Raw genomic sequence first — 21,457 nt, forward strand, 5'->3', positions numbered from 1 at the left:
TTAATTTGTGAACTACAGCTGATAGAATGAACTTATCGTGGAATAAATGCCAAAAAATGCATTACATTGCTCCGCCGCTCCCCTTCGATATTGCATACATTTATATTAAATAACATCAAACATCACCCTCGAAAACACAGAAAATCTTTTTCATAATCAAAGGCCTGGCATGGCCAAGCGCGTAAGGCGGGCGACTCGTAATGCGAGGGTCGTGGGTTCGCGCCCGCGTCGCGCTAAACATGCTCGCCCTCCCAGCCGTGGGGTTGTATAAAGTGACGGTCAATCCCACTATTCGTTGGTAAAAGAGTAGCCCAAGAGTTGGCGGTGGGTGGTGATGACTAGCTGCCTTCCCTTTAGTCTTACACTGCTAAATTAGGGACGGCTAGCACAGATAGCCTTCGAGTAGCTTTGTGCGAAATTCCAAAACAAACAAACAAATCATAATCAAAATTATCGTCTATTTGGGTCATTTTTGTGATATGATGAAAATTCTTTGATGCTCATAAAATTTGGCACAACTCCCTCTTAAAAAAATGTTTCACATATCCAGAAAATGTATCCGAATTTGAGTGTGGCTGTCCAGAACTTACTTTGCATCTTGTGTAAAAATTTTGTGTACATCGGTATATTAGTTTTTGAGATACTTGCGTAGAAACAATGAATTTACACACATACTTGTCCCTTTGCAATACCATCTCCCTCGTCTTCTAGTGTAAGGGTGAAAAGCGAAACTGAACAGTCGAGTCAGTCTGATTAGAATTTTTGGTTTTTAAACAGAAGACTGAGACACTTTCAATTTGGGGCCTGGCATGGCCAAGCGCGTAAGGCGTGCGACTCGTAATCCGAGGGTCGCGGGTTCGCGCCCGCGTCGCGCTAAACATGCTCGCCCTCCCAGCCGTGGGGGTGTATAATGTGACGGTGAATCCCACTATTCGTTGGTAAAAGAGTAGCCCAAGAGTTGGCGGTGGGTGGTGATGACTAGCTGCCTTCCCTCTAGTCTTACACTGCTAAATTAGGGACAGCTAGCACAGATAGCCCTCGAGTAGCTTTGTGCGAAATTCCAAAAACAAACAAACAAACTTTCAATTTGGTGTTAATAATTTATATAGGCATACAACAATGAATTTGGGGTGATCTAGTGGAATTTGTAAAATACAGGTGTTGAAATGAAGATAACAAAAAAGGACTAAAATTCTAGAGTAATATGTTTTAAACATTTTTAAATACACAAAGAAAATCTTACCCAAAAGTTTGTGCAAAGCTGTTTTGTGTTTTTGTTTTTCTAATAAAGTTGAAGACGGGTTTTATATTTTATATTGCTTCAGTCGGTATAAGTAACGATGAATTAGTTACCAAGTTCAGAGCCCGATTAGGTAACGAGGAAATTAAACAACTTCAGGTAGGTTCGCTCAGTAATTCATGGTTTATGCTTTTTTATATGCAAAAACGGCTCGTTTGGGTTGAGAAAATATTTTACGATGACCGAAGAAGGTCGAAACGTTGTTCGCTCTTCTATGTAAAATATTTTCTCAACCCAAACGAGCCGTTTTTGCATATAAATTTCTCAACAAGTGGGTTTCTCGACATCACTGATTATGGTTTATGCCTGTTTGAGAACGAGTAAAAACATTTTCTGATAGGTAACAAAGCAACTATATTGTTTGTGTTAAAAAAGTAGATAATATATAAAACTCTAATTGTTGTATGTTATATTTTTATTGTTGGTAAATGAAATGGTTTACTTTACCAGTTACAGATATAATATTAATACTGTATCACTGTCAGTGTATGCATATAATATGATAAATGTCACATTTTATGACTTGACATGTATCCAGTATTTAAATTTACATGGGATAAATTAAGAGCTTCTTCCAATGGTTTATTTTTAGGCTAATAAGGAAAAAAATCTTTTGTACAGATAAAATCATAATTTATTATGCTATTTTTTTCCAAGTTTGTTAATTATAATGAAAACTAAAAACATTAGGTATCTTTGACTTCCAGGATTTACCTCTCATTTCAAAACATCTGTGAAAGCTTGCTTTCCTGATGAACAGTTGCAATAATGTTTTATGGGATTTTCATGATTAGGTACATAGTATATAACTAACTACCAGGGTCATTCCATGTCAAATCATCCAGATTTTGGAAAATTTTCCAGGTGACCCCCTCAGAATGCCTTGAAAAAATTCGCATGCTCATCTACCCATATGATGAAAAATTGCCTGAGATTAGATCAATATTTTTAATAGTTTCTGATATACAGCCCTGTAAAATTTAAATAATTTTTTTTTTGGTAAATTCATCTTTAGGCAACTTTAGCTGTTTAAAGCTAGAATAGTAATGGTAGTAAAAGGCTGAAATATGCTACACTGACTGAATTAAAAAATGGCCTTAAACCAAGCTTATCTCTTTTAGGATTTTCATAGTGAGGCTGTAAAATCACCTGAAAACCCAAAATTGTAAAAAACATTGGTTCATTTAATAAGCCATAGCTCTAAGACTTAATATGATACAAAGCTGAATTTTGTTTTCAAATTTCCTATAACATATCGGTTGATAAATCAGCAATTGTTGTAAATAAAAGTCTATTAGATCTCCTGTTAAAAAAATTTAGTTGCATGCAACTTTTTATGATTTAGCTAAAAATAGCCCTACTTCAGGCCACAGTTTGACCATGTCACCAGTTATTCAGCCTTTTCAGATTTTTACCATATATTCTTACATCTCTGAATATGGTCTACAAAAAAAATCAGGATGATGTTCAACCTACTTTTTGAGTTATAATTTTTTCAAGTATCCTCTGACCATACGTTTGTTATTTAAAAAAAAAATTCAGTTCAGGTGTGTGAGATTTGACAGTCTCACTATGAAAATCCTAAGAGAGATAAACTTCATTTGAGACCATTTTTGAATTATGTGAGATTAATTCAGTCAGTGTAACTAATTTCAGCCTTCTACCACCATTACCCTTCCAGCTTTAAGCAGCCAAACTTGCCTGAAAAAGAATTTGCCAAAAATAAAACAATTTTACAGGGCTGTATATCAGAAACTATTAGAGATATTGATCTAATCTTTGGCAATTTTTCATTATATGGGTAGATGAGCACATGTGAATTTTTTCAAGGCATTCTGTGGGGGTCACCTACAGCCCCCTGGATGATTTGACATGGAATGGCCCACCATAAAGCTTCTAGATTTCTCCGACAAACTTTTATGTACAGCTAAGGTACAAACACCTCTAGGGAGATATAACAGAGTAAAGTATAAGGCAGAATACATACATACAAACAAAGAAACATATCATTCTATTGGTCAGGTTCTATAATAGCATGGTATAAGTAAAGGGATTAAAGTGACTCAAACAGAATATAGAAAGTAAGTTTCAACTTTTAATGATGTTAAAATCATTCACTTAGGTACAGGTACATACAGATAGAATTGTATGTGTGGTGTGAACATTTGTGTCAAAGAAACATTAGCTTTCTAGAGAAGAAAGAATATTTAAATGCAATTTTTTGACAAAATCATAATAATTCAGCTGAGTGTTTGACTGTAATGAAAAGAACGAAGGAAGTTTTAAAATATGATCAAGAGAGTTACTACAAACTTGTTGATACCTTTGGTGAGTTAAGTATTGTAAATAGTTCATACCTTTATCTTTAAGAAGTGCACATGAAGAATATGTTTGAGAAATGTTGTATTAACAAATGTACCTGATATAGGAACTTTTAACTGTAGATAGAAATTTAGTTTTTGGACTTTATTTTTTTTTTGGCTTAGATATAAAAACTAGGTGTGGCTTAATCCATCTTTTTAAGTTTATTATGGGCTTCCATGTCTGACGGAAGTATAAATTTAATTATTCAGAGTATTAGGTTTAGGTTTTAGACTTAAACTATATGCATTTTTTTTTTGACAAAATGTGTTTTGGTTTAAATCAAAAACTTGTGGAGTGCAGAGTGTCCTGGAACCACAGGTAATTTGTAACATTTTTTAAATATAGATACATGACTGATTATGGAAGTTTTAAAGGACAAAAAAGGTCAAGTTAATCCAAACTTGTTTCAGATTACAAGAACAATAGGTGGAATGTATTCTGTACAATTTGTTGAAGTGCCCATGGTATGCTTGATAGTATGGTGTGTACACAACTAGCATGCATTCTTGAAAGATCTTGATTATGTAGTTATATGAAATTTAACTTGTTTTAATTTAATTTGTTTTTGACGTTTTGATAGGTTAGCATTGATCCTCATGGTTCAATCATAAACTTATTTAAAGTTGTCTAGTTTTTTTATTGTTCAAGTTTTATGTCATGAAAGTTATCAAGTGACTTCTAGATTATCAAACAGTCATAGTATTTTCACCTTTATGCACCTTTTCCAGTTGTGTTTTGTTAACGATGGGTAAGATTAGACATTCGAGGCAAAAGTACCATCTCCCTGCAGTGGGAAGTAATTCTTTGAAAATTAATGAAGGAAAAAAAGAAATTCAAAGTAAAGAACAATATTCACAGGTAGGTTTTTGTTGCATGTAGAAAATCTTAGAATATTAATTTTGTCTTTTTTTTAAATGAGGTTTGTGATTACTAGATGGGGCCTCTGAATAAATTTTCAGAGATGCTAACTATTTCAAATGACTTTTACATTGATTTCTGGTGATCGAATAAGTTAACAAGTAAGAAAAAATAAGTTGTACTTGTAACATGATATAGGGATGGCAGTACCGAAAAGAAAGCAGACAAGAATGTAGGGATAATATATGGATCTTTCCTACATGACTTTCAAATTCATATAAAGTTTAATGTTACACTGTAAAAATGCATGAGATCAAAATAGTTACAAGGTCAGTTGAATTATCTGAACTCCTAATGGGAGTTTGTAAAAGTAATCAAGACATGTTTTGACTCAGTTTTTCTTGTAAGTCCTAGTGTGTTAGTTACAGTACTTTGGTGCCTATACTGCCATGACCATTATATTATGGTAAACAAACAGGCAAGAATATATAACTTCTAACCATAGTAATATTAAAGTCCAAATACGTATTTTACAAACTAACATAAAATTTAAATATTGAAAGTCATGTAAGAATTGTCTTTGCATCACTCCTATATTTTTTCTGGCCCTGCCTTTTCTACATCATTTTGTACAAAATGTTTTTATTACCTGTTTTGTGGCTTTTTTTACCCCTCACTGAAAGCTAGTGTATTCTATCATTGTGTGTAATAAAATTTAAAATTATGTGTATTAGTTTGTTTTTACTTCTAACATAATACAGGGGGTTAGCATTGTAAAGACACTAACTGTATAGTGTACAAATCATTGATCACAGTGATCTAGTGTTCATCTGTTATTGGCTGTAATTCCTGTTTTACTTTGTACTTAACTTTTGAAAGAAACATCAGATTTCTATAATAAAGTTAACTTCTAAGTTCAAAGTGTAATCATATCATACTCTGCCCAGAAACGCAGAGTAGATTTAGGTTTAAACTGACGTTAGCGACAAAATAGTTATGGAGTTATATTGATTGAAACAAGAGGGATAAAGATGAACAGTTGGTCACATTTCTGGTTTGATATCTTAGTGATGGTTTTTTGCCTTGTTTTGTTGGGTTGAAGACTAAATTAAAGTAAAACTCTATCATTGTAGGTTTTTTTATCATGCACGTTTGTATTATGCCTACTGAGTACCTTACCAATCCTTACATACCATTTACCAACTTTATGATACTGTGGCTTCACTTTTCAGTTTTATTAAAGTGTAACAGTAAAAGAACAAACTTAATATGTATAACAGCATAAATGTGCATCTGCATCTAGCAAGTTGTGCATTCCAAGACAAAGTTCACTTTATTGAGGCTTTTATTTTTTACGTGTTATGTTTTTCAGACTGTTCAACTGAAAACAGGTACATGTATGCTTTTACATAAACTGTGCACAAATCAGTAGCTTAGAATTGCAGATACTTTTTAATCAAGTAATTTTCATTTCAGAAGCTCGAGAAATGTACAACAGTATCTGCTAACTCATCTTTATTTGAAAACCTTGAAATTGACTTAAGTAAAGTCGCACAACTGCATGATTACGACAAAAGAACCATAATCTCAAATAAAAGTGTAGAACCACAGTTGTCAAAGAAAGAAAGGAGAAAGCTGAAACATCAAGGGTTTTTACAAAGTATGTGGTTTCAGTTTTACAAAATTGTCATTAAACTTCATAGATACATGTTTCTCTATTCATAGGAATTCATATCTTATCATATATGAAGCTAATTAAAACACAGTAAGATTTGATTTGATAGCTCCTTGATGTGGATTCCTGTACGTGGTGAGGGGGACCTCCCAGGGAAGGTTCTGTTCTTTCAGTTTACCTTCTCTGGGAACTAAACATCCACCCACGTGTTTGCTGTGCATGGCAACCCGTGAAAGGGAGGAGAGGATCTTGATGGTAGAGGGGTCCAACCCTAACACACTACTTTGGCCTTGAATTCCTGTAGACAGATGGCCTTTGGGTGGTCCCCCTTGGGTCATTTGGCTTGTCTATTTGGGCTAGGGTCAACCAAGTACCAGTGTTGGATGTTCTCAACAAGTGTTGTGGACATTGCATCTGATGCTGATGTTTGGGTATAGTGCTCACGAAACCCTGGCATTGCTGCAATGTCCTTGTTTGACATTGTAGTGAGTCCCCTCACAGGACTCCATGATGGGTGGTGTCAGTGGGCACCAAAATTTTCCTTTCTTTATTATGAATACTCCAATTAAAAATCTCAATAAAATAGTGAAAAACAGTCTATAGGTAAATGACCACATCTCGAAGATTCTGAGCAGCAATCCTCACCATCCATACCACCTGTTGTACCTCACTTTCTTATATTGCAATCACTTTCAGACAAACCACAGGGCAAATGTCTCCCTTTTTCATTCAGAAGGAACTAGAAGGACTTGCTGGCTCTCCAAAGTCAGTAAAGAACCTTCGATCTTGTGACACGTTGGTGGAAACATCCACATCTCAACATAGTGAACTCCTCTTGCATTTAAAGGTGATTGGGGATCTACCAATTGAGGTTACACCTCATGCTACTTTGAATTCATCACGAGAAGTTATTTTTGAAAGGAATTTGAAGAACATCCCAGAGTTGGAGATTCTCACTGGTTTGAAAGCGATTTATAACATTACCCATCCTGAGGCTCAAAAATTATTGTTCACCACCTCATCTCGGATGTATGCTGCTGCACTTCATTCCACAGCTACTGTAGGAGTGCAAACAGATCTCTCTGTGCCTCCTAAAGAATCGTTCTCCAAACAAATGAAAAGTCTACTGACCTCCATGGATAAAAAAGTTGATGAATCAACTTCAACCCCTATCTCTGTCCCTTATATACATTCCACCAAACCCCAAGATCTACATCCTTTGGTTCCATGTACAGGCATCTCCTCAGATCCATCTTCCTCTCTCACCCCAAGATGCAAAACAATAATTTGTTCATGTCCTCAATTTCTGGAATCCCCTTCCAACAGCAAACCCCTGCCCAATCTACCCAGGGCAGGATCCATGGAGGTCCATAGACCTCCCTAGGATAAGGAAAGTAAGGAAAAAAGACATGGTTATAAACAGAAGGGTTCTCCACCCATATCGCCTACACATAAATAAAAATGGCCATCCTGATACAATGGAACTGTTGAGGTTTATGTTCTAATCTGGATGACATCAAAACACTGATAACTTCCTACCATCCTGTATGTCTTTCCTTACAGGAAATTTTCTGAATCTTGCCGATACAGTCGCCTTTTAGCAGTTTTCTTTATACAGAAATGACAGACTGTGTGATGGATGAGACCATGGAGAGGTGGCACTGTTGTATAATCAGCATGTGTCCACCCTGTCTTTGCCACTTGGCACACCCTTGGAGGCCGTAGCCATCTGTGTTTCCTTGTGTCATACCATCACTGTTTGTTTTCTCTACCTGTTGCCTGGAGAAACATATGATCAATCAGACCTTGATACTCTCATTGAACAGTTACCATCTCCCTTTTTCATCCTGGGGGACTTTAATGGACATCATCCCCTCTGGGGAAGTGCTGATATTGATAGGAGGGGTCACTCTCTAGAGCGTATGCTCTCTGATCACAACCTTTCTCTTTTCAATACTGGTTCTTCTACTTATTTCCATGCACCAAGTCAGTCCTTTACTGCTATTGATCTCTAAATTTGCACTCCATTATTTTCCCATTTTTAATGGAGGGTTGACAATAATCCACGAGGCAGTGATCATTTTCCTATAATCTTTGAGAGACTGGCCATGGTCGATGCCACCCGACCCATGTGCCCCAGTGGAAGCTGGATCAAGCAAACTGGCCCTATTTCACTGCTCTCACAGAACTTGATCCTGCCATTGTCTGTAAGCCATCAATAGACGACTGTGTGGCAGTAGTAACTGACTGTATTATACAAGCAGCTGCTCAATGTAATCCTGAAACCTCAACATGTTTTCCACTATATCCTTGTGCATGGTGGAATCCTGCCTGCCACATGGCACGGAAAGCTCAAAAGCAAGCCTGGGATACTTTCTGTAGATTTCCCACACTCTCGAACCATATCGCTTTCCAGCAGACCCGTTCTTATGCTTGATGGGTAAGACGTCAAAGCTAGAAGGAATCTTGGATTAAGTTCACAACCAGCATATCCTCTACCACCAGTTCCACAGTCATTTGGGACAAGAATCAATAGGTCAGTGTGAACATCACTCTGTCTCCCTCTTGATCTTGTTCTCTGATGGCCAGGAAGTAACTGATACCCAGAGTATCGCCAATACTCTAGGTGAAAGCTTTTGCCGGGCATTTTGCACTTCTACTTCTTCTTCCACCTTCTTAGCCATTGAGACTCGGGCAGAGCAATCACTTCTTTCCTTTCAAGCTGATTATCTCTATGACTATAATCATCCCTTTACACTGGTGGAACTGAAACTGGCCCTTTATCGGTCTGACAGTACATTTGTTGGATCTGATGATATACACTATGAGATGCTGCACCATCTATCTCCTGCTTCTCTTGCTATTCTTCTGGTTGTTTTTAACTGAATCTGGCCGAAGTATGTTTTTCCTGATGCCTGGTGCTAGATTATTATTCTGCCTTTCTCCAAGCCTCAGAAGGATCCCAAGTTTCCTTCAAACTATTATCCAATTATTTTCACGAGCTGTCTTTGTTAGACCTCAGAGAGGATGGTTAATGCTCGTCTTGTTTGGTTCGAGGAACCAAACCAGAACCAGCACTCCACCATGGACCACCTGATTCGACTTGAAACGTCAATCACAGAAGCCTTTCTCAGATGATAACATCTTGTATCAATATTCTTTGATATTGAGAAGGCTTATGTTACAACATGGAGGTATGACATTTTGCAAGACCTCCATATATATGGGTTATGTGGCCATTTGCCCATTTTTATTAAAACATTTTTAATGGACAGGAGATTTTGAGTTTGTTTGGGTTTGACACTCTACCATTTTTTTTCTATAGGAACTTGGAGTCCCTCAGGGCTGTGTTTTGACTGTCACACTTTTCAGTATAAAAATTAATGCCATCACTGAACAGTGAGAGAGAGTTGTTGCAAACGGGCTCTATGTTGACGATTTTCACATCTAATGTCAGTTGTCGAACATGAGGTATATTGAGCAGCAGCTACAGAATGCCCTCAATTGTTTACTTAAGTGGACCACAGCAAACCTTCTCTCTCTCTCTCTAAAACCGTTTTCATGTCATCAACAGGGTATTCACCATGATCCTGAACTTCATATCAGTGAAGTTGTGCTGCCTGTGGTCCCTGAGACTAAGTTCTTGGGGCTATGGGTCAAATGTACAAGAGCAATGAACATCTTCCGTGTCCTCTCTACCACCAGTTGGGGAGCGGATCGATGTTCTATTGTAAAGATATATTGTGCTCTTATTTGATTGAAACTTGACTATGGATCACTGGTCTGTGGCTCTGCCAGACTATTGCTCTTAAAGATGCTAGACCCTATTCATCATCAAGGGCTTTGGCTCTGCACTGGGGTTTTCTGCACTTTCCCAGTTCAGAGCTTATACATAGTCTCATGAATCTTTTTGCACTTCTGCTGTTTGCAACTGTCTTTACTATATGCTTTGAAACTTCATTCCTTACCGAAGCATCCCACCTGGGGTTGTGTTTTCCTTCCACAATGGCCCATACTTTTTCAGACCAGATGGTCTGCCATTTCTGATTTTGGTCTTCGTATCCATACTCAGTTAGATGAATTGGGTCTGTCCTTGGATAACATTGCTGTATCCACTGGTCAGCCAATCCCACCATGGCTTCTTACAGTCCCAAATTGTGACCTATCTTTAAGTCATCTGAGAAAAGTAGACACTCCTGATTGGAAATACTGTCTGCTATTTGCTGATTATCTTTCGAACCATCCTTCCATTCCTATTTATTCAGATGGTTCAAAATCAGGTGACTGTGTGGGCTCTGCCATGGTTTGTTGTGGTTCAGTGGTTGCATGCAGAATCCCTTCTACAACTTCTGTGTTCACTGCAGAACTCTATGCCACTTATTTTGTCCTTGATCATGTTGAAGCTAAACAGTCTTCAAACTACATGATTTATACTGGCTCGCTTAGTTCTCTACTGGCCCTAGAATCGCTTCACGTTGGTTCACACCCTGTTATCACAGACATTCAAAACCGACTGGCCCATTTCTCTTTGACATCTACTTCTATCCAATTTTTCTGGATACCTGGCCATGTTGGTATTCATGGGAACAAGCTCGCCAACACTGCATCTAAGTCTATCTGCTCTGGCAATATCACAGTTGTGCCTGTCCCTGATATGGACTATGGTCGTGTATTCAAGGCTCGGCTCTGTGCCAGCTGGCAGTCGACTTGGAGTGAGCAACAAGAAAACAAGTTTTTCCAAATAAAACCCTATATTGGACTTTGGCCGTCTTGTTACCTTAAGGAAGTTATTCTAACTAGACTACACATTAGTCACAGTTTTTTAACTCATCGTTTTCTTTTATCTGGAACTGATGCACCAGTGTGTAGTTTGTGTAACACTCGGATTACAGTAACCATATTTTACTTTCTTATCATCGTTGTAATTCACAATGACAGCACCATTTTAAGCATGTTCTGTCCCAGGGTTTGTCCATAATGTTAGATGGTCCACCTTGGTAATGGTTTTAGTTTTCTAAATTCTATTTAAGTTTTTTAGTTTATACTTTACACCTTTTTAATGTGGCTCCCTTTTAAAAATCATGGTTCATCTAGTTCAATTTGAAATTAGAAACTGACCATGACATTAAGTAACTTGACACCAGGGCCGGAAAGCCCAACTTCAGGGGACTGATGGTTGTTTTTGTATTTACCTGTTTGTCTTCCTGGCGAGTTATGATTATTACAGTCACGCTACAGAAATTCCTTTACATCTTGAATTACTGTAGTTTTTCTCTTGACATTGTACACTAGATGTGAATATTGATTTTATGCTATTTATTTATTTTTTAACTTTGTTTTGTTTTACCTTAATTTCCTTTTATGAATTTAACTAAATTTACTTTCACCTTTTTAACCGGATGTTTGGCACAGATAGCATAGCTGCTTTGTGCCATAAAACACTAAATCAACCAACCAACCAGTCACTTTGATAGAAATCTGGGAGGATGTCCTTGTTCAGGTCTTGCTAGATTAGATCTAAACACTATAAGTAAATACCTTTTGATTAACATTACCTAATTTATCAAGCAAATGTTTTATTCTACTTGTGGTAATGTTTGTCAGCATTACAAGAATGAAATCCTCTTCACAAAATAAGTAGAAAGAAATTGATATCTTCAAGACCCTAAAATGGCTTATCTAATAATATATGTTGTACATACTACATTACTGGTAACATGCTAGAGTTAAAACTTCATGTTGAACATACTGTGCTGGTGGTAGCAAGTTTCAGAGTTAAAGGGAACTTGATGTCATACATACCACATCATTTCCACCAAGAACTGTTTTTCTGAAATTTAACATATGTATGGAAATGTTGGGAAATGTGTCAATTTTTATAAACAGTTGTATCTTTTTCAGCCATAAACATTACAACTGTTTGTTTTTGCATATATGTAGAGAATGTTGTCAATGGGTTGATAATATTTGGCTAGTATTGCTTCTGCCATCAACAAGACCCATCCAAGTCTCTTTCAATCAGTGAACTTGAGGCAGTTGTATTGTGAAGTGGAATGGAAATAACAGTAACTGTTAAACACAAAGTATCGTTGTAGCCTTTGTATAGTTTCCGTTTGTCATTAGAAGGAAGAGCATTAATAGAAATTTACTATAAAAATATTACTGTGAAAATTATAATTTGTGTAATTAAGTAAATTATATGTTAAATGTTGTGGTGAAATCAGTGTCTCATAAACTGTTACTTGTATATTTGTTTTAGAAACATGGTTTAATAGCCATATGTAACATAATTAAATTATGTGCTCAGTCTGAGAGGTAATATGAATTTATCTATATATATTTTTTTTAATAATCGGATAATGTTATATGAGTTATAAAAGCTTGTCAGTATAACTACAACTTGACTTTCTTTTCTAAGAAATTGAAGCAATAAAGGCAGCAAAACAAAAAGAAAATGAAACCAAGAAAAGAAAACAAACTCCTGTAGTTGGGGATATGAAACCACTAGAAGAAGCTCTTCCAACCTTAGAACTTCTTATGAAAGATAATCAAAAGACAGAGTAAAGTTATAGTTTCTGTTTTAGTTAATTTTATTTGTAAGTTATGTAGAATTAGAAGGGTCACAAAATCTTTTTATGTAACTAAAAACTAATTGAAAAGTATAATGCACTAAATATTCCTGCTTTCGATGCCATGCTACTTAGTTGTGAAGTTACAAAGCAGTACATATGTTTAACAATGTTACGTGTACTATGTAGATTTATGGTTGTATACACAACAGTGTGAATGTGTTAAGACAAAGTCCAAATTACATTTCAGGCTACTTTCAAAGAATAGTGGAAGGAAAGTTACAGATGAAACATCAGCATTTTATTAATCTCCATATTTAGTTCAACAAATCTTGGTGAAAGTAATTGAGTTTAGTAAACAGTTAATATTTTGTATGTCCTTATTTTATTTTAATAACTGTAGACAGTATTTCAGGTATTTAATAAAAGTGTCCTTTGGGATTTTATTCCAAATGTCTCTAATACACTCACATAAAGTTTCTTTGGAAGTAACATTTGATTTGTCAGGTTTTTATCAAACAAATTTGAGTTCTGGGCTCTGTGGGGGGCCAATGCATCATTTGAATGCCTCCAATAGCTTCTTCCTTAGTTACATAATTTCTGCATAGTTTGGATGATTGTTTGGGGTCATTATCGTTTTGATAATAGAATCCTTTACCTATAATACATAAACCAGTGAGTGTACCATGACGGATCAATATCTGATGCTACTTACACTGGTCCATTATTCCATTTATTTTGTAAGTATCTCCTGTTGTCTCAATAGGAAAACACCCCAAAACATCACAGTTCCTTCCTTATGCTTCATGGTAAGTGTTATGTTTTGAGGTAAGTATTTTTTCACTTTTCTTATGTTGGATACACAACCTATGCTTTGAATCAGATGCTTCAAACTTTGATTTGTCTGTCCATAATGCTATTTTTCAATCATCAACAGTCCAGTTTTTGTACTTTTAGTAAATTTCAGTCTCCTAACAATATTTAGAAATCAAAATGCAGGGTTTTAACTACAAAATGACTAAATATTCCATTCTCATTGCATCTTCTTGGTACTATAGATCTGGACACATTTCTGTCACTCGGCACATGGTTGTTTATCTCTTGTTTAAGATCAATGCCAGTCTTCCTTCTGTTCTGAAGGCTACATAAAGAAAGATATTTAACATCGTATCGTTGAGTTTAAGTGTTCTTTCTCTTTGTTTGTTCTTGTTGACTTTTTTGGATATTATTTCTCAGATGTGTGATGTTTTGGTATTGCTTTTATTACCACATCCTTCCCTTTTACATGATTCTGCCTTCAAACTTTATGTAGTATTCCCCTGTTCCCTGATATTTGGTTTCACACTGAGTGTTTCACTTCCCAGTTGGGTGAGAGCATAAATATGTCTTGTTCCTCAAGGGCTATGGATTAGCCTGCTTTCTCGTTATAGGACAGACTGTCTTTATTTATCAAAAAATTGTTGGGTTCAGTTCTGTCTGTTTGAGGGCAGGCCTCAAAATTGCTCTTCATGTAACAGGTGTCCACTGTTCCCAGTGGGACCTCTCCTTGATCCATCCTCCGAATTGGAGGCTCTTCGTAGGAATCATGTTGGTTTTTTTGTGGATGTCTTCACTTCCGTATTGGCCTGCCTGTTATCTATAGCTCAGGCTCTGCAGCTGTGGCTTTTTTCTTTGTTGTTGTTGGGACTTATTGGGTAGCAATGCCACATTTTCATTGATCTTTTCTCTAGGCTTCTTATCTGTTGGACCTTTGTATGGCCCCATTTTTTCAATGATACATGTTTGATATGATTCTGGAGTCTTTGAAGTCGAAAGTCTCTTTGATCCAACAACAGTCCATCCTTTCTCATTTTGTAGCATAGTTGTACCAGTAGGAGCTGAGCATGGCATTGATTTCTGTCTCCTAATACACCCTCCGAAACTCTTGCTTGTTCGTTATTCTTGCATTGCTACTTTTCATTGTTTTTTGCCAACAACAGTATCTATGTTTACCTGGTGGGTTCAAGTCCAGTGTGAGCTCATTTTATGGCCTTAATTTCTCGATAGAGCCCTTTCACATCCAATTGGATTCTCAGTTTTGTAAGAAGGTCTTATCATCTTGTCTCTTATCCAGTGTATCTGTTTCCTTCTCTCCCGTTCAGGATCCATTGTTGTGTTAGCATTTTTCTCAGTCAGTACAAAACCCCCTTACACAATGGGTTACTGAAGCTATCCCATGTGATTTGGGGGATTTCTCCCTTCTGTTTGTAGTTCCCCAAAAGAGTGGGGACTGGAAGCCAGCCATTGACCTGTCCTATCTCGGTTGATACATTCAAGACCCAAGATTCACCATATAATCCTACCTTACTCTTTGATGGACTTTTTCTCCAAGACAGACATATTCAATGTTTATTTGAATGTTTTCATCTTGAAATGTTCTCGTTCTTTTCTTTGTTTATCCATCATGGGTAGTGTACCAATTTCTCACCTTTCACTTTAAGCTAGCTTCGTTTCCATATGTCTTTTGTTGAGTAGTGTGAACTCTTCATGCCCTGGGATTACACTTTCACTTTTACAGGAAAGACTGGCTTCTCATTCATTGCAAACCAGAGTTGGTCTGTTGCATTGATTGGCTTCTTCTCAAAGCTGCTCAGGTAGGCTAGTTGATCAAATTGGAGAAGTCCTCCCTTCATCATACCTCATTCATTTGGGTATTCTCTTCAACAGCCATCTTAGTAAGGCTGAACCTTCTCCTCTCTGGCTTTGTTTTAAGAATGGACCATTTGTGACTGACCTTTTAAGCATCATAAAAAAAAAAAAAAGTATGAAAGAAATTTAAATTACACTTTCTTTTTTTCTAAAATGACTGCAGATTGTAAGAGAAAACAACAATTGTTTATCCTAAATAGTTTAATCTCATGACAGTATATATTTTCACACTTAATTCTGTTTTATTGCCCTTTGAACTGTATCTGTGTAATGATCATGTCACTGAAGTTATAAATCACTCTGTGAATGTATGGCTCACATTATTATATTGAATTACATAAAACAGAATAACATGCACAAGCTGCTTTTTAACTTATGAAGAATTATTTTTTTATTATCTTACCTAATAAATTTCTAATTCTTATATTATAGATATTGTTATAACCACAAATAAAGAATATACCTGAAATGTAGGACTTACCTTTGACTTCTTTTTTGCTAGGCAAAATTTATGCCTACTTTTTTGTAATGACAATATTAGTGCACTAAATAATTTTTATTTACTTAAATAATGTACCTAAAATCACAGATTAATAATACACAAAAACAAACTTTGTTCTATAACTATTAACTGACTTTTAAACTAGGACAAAAGGGTTTTAAATTCCTTTTTCTCCTTGACCTGTTCACCACGGAAACAAAATTTACAATAATCAATACCGATAGTAATGTAACATCACACGACATTTGATACATTAAAACTTTGACTTGAAATGAAACAGTATACGATATTAGAGAGAATGTGACAGGCCAGCAGATCCCCTGTTCTAGCTCCTTAAACAAATAAGATTGAAGGCTAAAGAAATTAGACTTTGCTTTAATAATATCTCTATTGTAATACTTCATGTTAAATTCTGTTCTTCAGAGTGGTGTGATAAATAAATTGGAGAAGAGGAAAGACCTAAAGAACAAATGTCACAATTCTCATAACTGGGGAGATTGTGGAATTTTTAAAGTATTTTCTTATAAAATTAAGAATTTAAAACATGTATAATATTAAGTTAATTTATTAACTATGTTTTAATGTCAAATGTATTTATATATATTAATGATAAAGTAAATTATTAAAGTTTTGAATGTAACCCTATAAAGGGTTGTAACAGGTGCACCTTGACCTACCTGTAGTAGGAGGGATATTTTAAAATTTCCATAAAAACCAGCTGTTCAGGTAATTTTAATTACTTCTGTACCTATATCATTCCTTTGTTTTGGCATCAGCCAACAGCTTACAATTTTTCTGTTTAATAGTAACAAAGCAAAGCCATATTTTCTAAATGTTCTAAAATACTACTTGCAGACTATAAATAATTGAACCCTTTTATACAAAAGTTTGCTATTAACTCTGTTGTAAAACATTATATTGTCATCTGTTTAAACTTTTAAATATTTGAAACACATACAAGTTTTGTTTGAAAACACAAACTAACAAATGATATGTATTTTTAGTGGGAGTTCAGAAAATCTTGATAAACCAATAGGAATGAGAACACTGAAGGCACAACAAAAAGCAATGTAAGTATAACCTGTCTTCAAATAGTGTTATTAAAAACGTTATATATGAATAAGTTTCTGTATTGTGGAATATATATTGGTTTTTTTGTATGCATGTATATAAAATACATTTAAGTATGATGCCAATATCTTGGACCTGAAAAGTTGTACGTTAGTAATATAAACACACTGAAATACTTTTGATCTTTTAACTGTACAAGCCAATATGGCTTCCAGTCCTGCAGGTGCACTAGATTCAGATGAAGTGGTAGAAACTTATTTTCATGTATTGTTGGTATAAATGTTTCTGAATAATTTCTTTCAGTTACAGTATTGATTTTATTAAAGCTTATGTTATACTTTGAATTATGATGTCACGATGTGTTCTTTGTTTAATAGGATGAAGTAAGCTTAGTTAATTCATTTTGCTATTTGCTGTATCATGTTATTTTTGTTAACAAGTCTGCTGTTTGTTAGGCTGTGCTTACATTAGCCATCATGGCCTAAGTAGGTGCCAGAATGTAAAAATAATAATACAAAAATAGATATAAATGAATATAAAACAGGTTTTTAAATTTGTTTAAGTTAAATCTTTTCAGAAAAAGTTAAGAAAGAAGCCTACTAACAGTTTCGGTAAAAAATTATTTTATCATATGTATAAACACACGAAACTGTTTGTAGTGGTTTTTGAAAAGAAACCAATATAACATTTACAGTTTTATAAAATGTTTCTTGCAAAGTTTCATAAGAGTTTAGGAACATATAAAACTTTGCAATTGAAAAATACAACAAAGGTAAGCATTTTAAATTATGTATTAAAAAACATCTTTTTAAACATTTTTAAGTTGCAAATTCATACAGATGTGTGTTAAAAAAATGTTGAAGCTACAGAAGGTTCTGGTCTAGTGTCAAACTGTTTTATCAAATAGGTTTTTGCAATGGACTAAAATAAACACGAACACGAGTGGAAGGAAACTTGGGCATGTATCTGTTACTTTCAGATAATTGCCATTTATTCAAAACTGTTACATACTGTTGTATGAAAGTTGCTTCAATGGATAATGCAAAATATAAATACATATAATATATAAAATAAGCATTAAAGGCAGTGATGGTATTCTTAGCTTACTTCAAGGGTGTATAAGTTATTTTATGGTAAATTTAGAACCAGTATCATGCAATCCAATAACTTTTGGAAGTTATCACAAGTCAAAATCCAGCTCTTATCTCAACAGTTATTGTGAGTTTATTAATGTCAAGGTTTCTATTGGAAAAGGCCCAGGATGACCAGGTGGTTAAGGCACTTGACCTGTAATCTGAGGGTTGCAGGTTCGAATCCCCATCACACTAAACATGCTCGCCCTTTCATCTGTGGGGGTGTCATAATGTGATGATCAATTACACTATTCGTTGGTAAAAGAGGGGCCCAAGAGAAGGTGGTGATGACTAGCTGCCTTCTCTCTAGTTTTACACTGCTAAATTAGGGATGGCTAGCAAAGATAGTCTTTGAGTAGCTTGTGCAAAATTTAAACCAAACTATTGGAAAAATCTATAAACAGTTTCAAGTTTTAAAGAGAATCAAGTTTTCTTAGGGAGAAAAATGTCATGTTCTTAAATTACACTCAAGATTAGAGCCTTTTTAATAACACTTGTTTAGATGCATAGAAAATTTCACAAAAGTAAGTCTTGGGGTTACTATGAGGGAAAATATTTTATTATGTTAAGTAACAGCATATTTAATAAAAAATGTTGCATGTTTTATTACTTAAGTTTTTATTTATTGTGAAATACAGTATAAGATACCACAATGGATATGGTAACAGGTTAACCCAGTGGTAAAATATATCTCCATAGGTGTATTAAGTCCACTACTTCTGCAAGTGAAAAATACAAACGAAGACAATCGCATTAATGTTTACTTCTGTAGAAACTAGTGTATGAAATTCTAATAACCAAAACCGTATTTATCTATTACACGATGAACTTGGATCAACTTTCACCCTTATCTGTACTTTTTTGCTTATTAATGTAATATACAGATAAGAAAAAAATATATTTTGTTTAATAACATTTCCTATCTCCCTCATGATGTAAAAAGAAACAGGTTTATTGTGAGAAAATAAGCATTGGTGATTTAGAAATAAAATGTTCATTGTGAATGTTAGAATTACTACTCACTTTTGAAACTCAAGTGAAAGCATTTCACGTTTTTTTTTTTAGCAAGTTGTCATTATTGGCCTTAAAGCAAACAACTTGATTTGTTAACTAGTTCGTAAAAGATTTTCAGAAGTATTCTCTGGTGTTTTTCTGCTAGGTTACAAGACATAGAAACTTTTCAATTTGTTTTAAAACATCCAGCCTTCCAAGAAGATCCAACTGGAACTGTAATAGCTCACATTCATAAAACACTTGAGCAGGAAGCTATGGATAATTAGCAGAATACTACAAAATGTTGTCTATGTTTCTGAAGTGTGAAACATGTTTGTTAACTGGTTTTTGTACAGTTAAGTTGCAAATAATCATGTCTTATATTATTATTTATATGATTCTGTGGTTTGACATAAATGCTGTAATAACAAAAATGATTGGACAGTTTATTTCTCCCATCATAAAGGTAGCATCCTCGTGTGAAGGACCATACATACAAACAAGAATTATTTTAACATTAGTTTGATGAATAAATAAGGGTCATTTTACACTAAAAACTACATTTAAACAGAAAATAGAACACAAGGTTATGGATTTTCACAAGTGTAGAAACTTAATTCTTTCACCTGAAAATGTTGAAGCATATTTTGTTAGCTGTGAACTATCAGTGTAACATACTATAACAGGTCTACAATTTTTGAAAGTTTTTTTAAATTTATCTTCCTCACGTTTTTGTAATTCGCTTCCTAAAGATTCAATTAGCAAGCCTTGTCCGAGTGCATTTTTAATTTTGTTTTTTTTACAAATACAAACAACTGTGTAAGTAGATAATATTTAATGTTTTTTTTATTCATTTATAATAAACCAATATAAATATACCAGTAATGTAATATACAACAAGACGTGAACTTTGAAGATGTATCAGTTTCTTTATTTCAAGAAATAGAAATGTCATGAAACAATAGTTAATATTCAGAAGGTTATAATTTTTATTTGTAGCAAAAGGTTTATTTCTAAGTACAGGATAAAAAAACTTAGAAAACATAGGCTTCTACAATTAGTCATTATAGCAAAAATGATAATACAAACCCTTTGACGCTATAGTATTGTCTTTAACCCTGAACTTGTATGTGGTTTGGAAATAATTCTTAAATCATTGTCGTAACATTTATCCTTTTAAGCTACTTAGGTGAACTAGAACAAGAGTCATCAGACAGCATATCATATTACTAAAAAGTAGTAAAAAAAATTAGGTATAATGTATGGATGGCAATACCACAAAGTACAGAAATAAGGTAGGGATAGATACACCAAACCATACCAAAATTCTTATGTTATTAACCAAATCTTTCCAAGAATAACTTATCTACAACTAAATTTTGGACTCCTTTCAGTTGCATGAATTCAGATTTGAATAAAAGCATTTAAACGTAACAGTGCTACACTGTCTGACAGTAGGAATTTTTGTGTAGTTTTGTGTATTCATCTATACCTTGTTCCTGTATTATTTGACATTTCCCTCCCAACATTATCCTTATTGTTTTTAAATTACTTGTTGCCCCCTCTCCTTTAATGAATGACAGTTACTATGAGAACAGCAGTTTTAACCCTTCTGTATTAAGTTGTCTTGATGAACATCATGTGTTAAAGTAAAATGTTATACTAATACTCCAGTCAAGTTAAGATGACATTTTAATGTTTAAATCACTGCAATGACTCCAAGCTAACCCTTCTCATGTCAGAATTGGCTGTTACTCTATTTTTGATATTTTTTAACTGTTTCTCATATTGTTAAGATATTTGAGATTGAGAGGAGCAATTTCTAATATGCAACTGTCATTGTTTGTTTTATTTCCAGGCACATCCATACTTACTAGTGGGTCATTGTTCTAACTATTTTGTCTCTTAAGGTTTACAACTTTCAGAGACAGAGAAAAGGTATTCTACAATGAGACCATTTTGATGATATATAATATTAGGACCAAGTGGGAATTAATATCTACACAAAGTTTTTCTCAGAGATTTGGAATAAAGCTTTCATTTCATTATTATAAACTGATACTCTCAACTTCAAACCTTTGCAATAAGATTTGTGGAATTAATTCGATTGAAGTTCAGGCAATAATGTCATAAATGGACATAATTTTATAAAAACTTTTCTAAATCATGAGGCTCATATTTTTCTGCATGGTTCTTTAATCAAATATTTTCAGTTGAATAGAACTAACCTAAACCTAAGGCTAATTTAGACACTCCGGCCACATGATTGTATCATAAAATCAGTCATGAAAAAGGAAATTTCAG

At 34.5% G+C, this 21,457-nt stretch overlaps 1 protein-coding gene across 5 annotated transcripts; it reads left to right on the top strand.

Annotated features, from left to right (window-relative positions):
* Positions 1–1,249: 1,249 nt before the first annotated feature.
* LOC143225362 (ribosome biogenesis protein SLX9 homolog) lies at positions 1,250–19,587 on the top strand. Of its 5 annotated transcripts, none has more exons than XM_076454626.1 (6): positions 1,250–1,399; positions 4,393–4,522; positions 6,002–6,182; positions 12,616–12,757; positions 16,961–17,026; positions 19,320–19,587. In XM_076454626.1, exons 2-6 carry the CDS (start codon positions 4,409–4,411, stop codon positions 19,438–19,440), a joined length of 624 nt encoding a protein of 207 aa, XP_076310741.1. In that variant the 5' UTR covers positions 1,250–1,399; positions 4,393–4,408; the 3' UTR covers positions 19,441–19,587. The 5 variants fall into 5 exon arrangements, with proteins under 5 accessions (XP_076310741.1, XP_076310737.1, XP_076310739.1 ...); XM_076454622.1 differs by having other exon boundaries at positions 1,252–1,399; positions 5,999–6,182; XM_076454624.1 differs by lacking the exon at positions 1,250–1,399 and adding an exon at positions 1,484–1,640.
* Positions 19,588–21,457: the final 1,870 nt, after the last annotated feature.

The sequence above is a fragment of the Tachypleus tridentatus genome, chromosome 9 (genome assembly GCF_004210375.1).
Source record: "Tachypleus tridentatus isolate NWPU-2018 chromosome 9, ASM421037v1, whole genome shotgun sequence".
NCBI classification, from domain to species: Eukaryota; Metazoa; Arthropoda; class Merostomata; order Xiphosura; family Limulidae; genus Tachypleus; species Tachypleus tridentatus.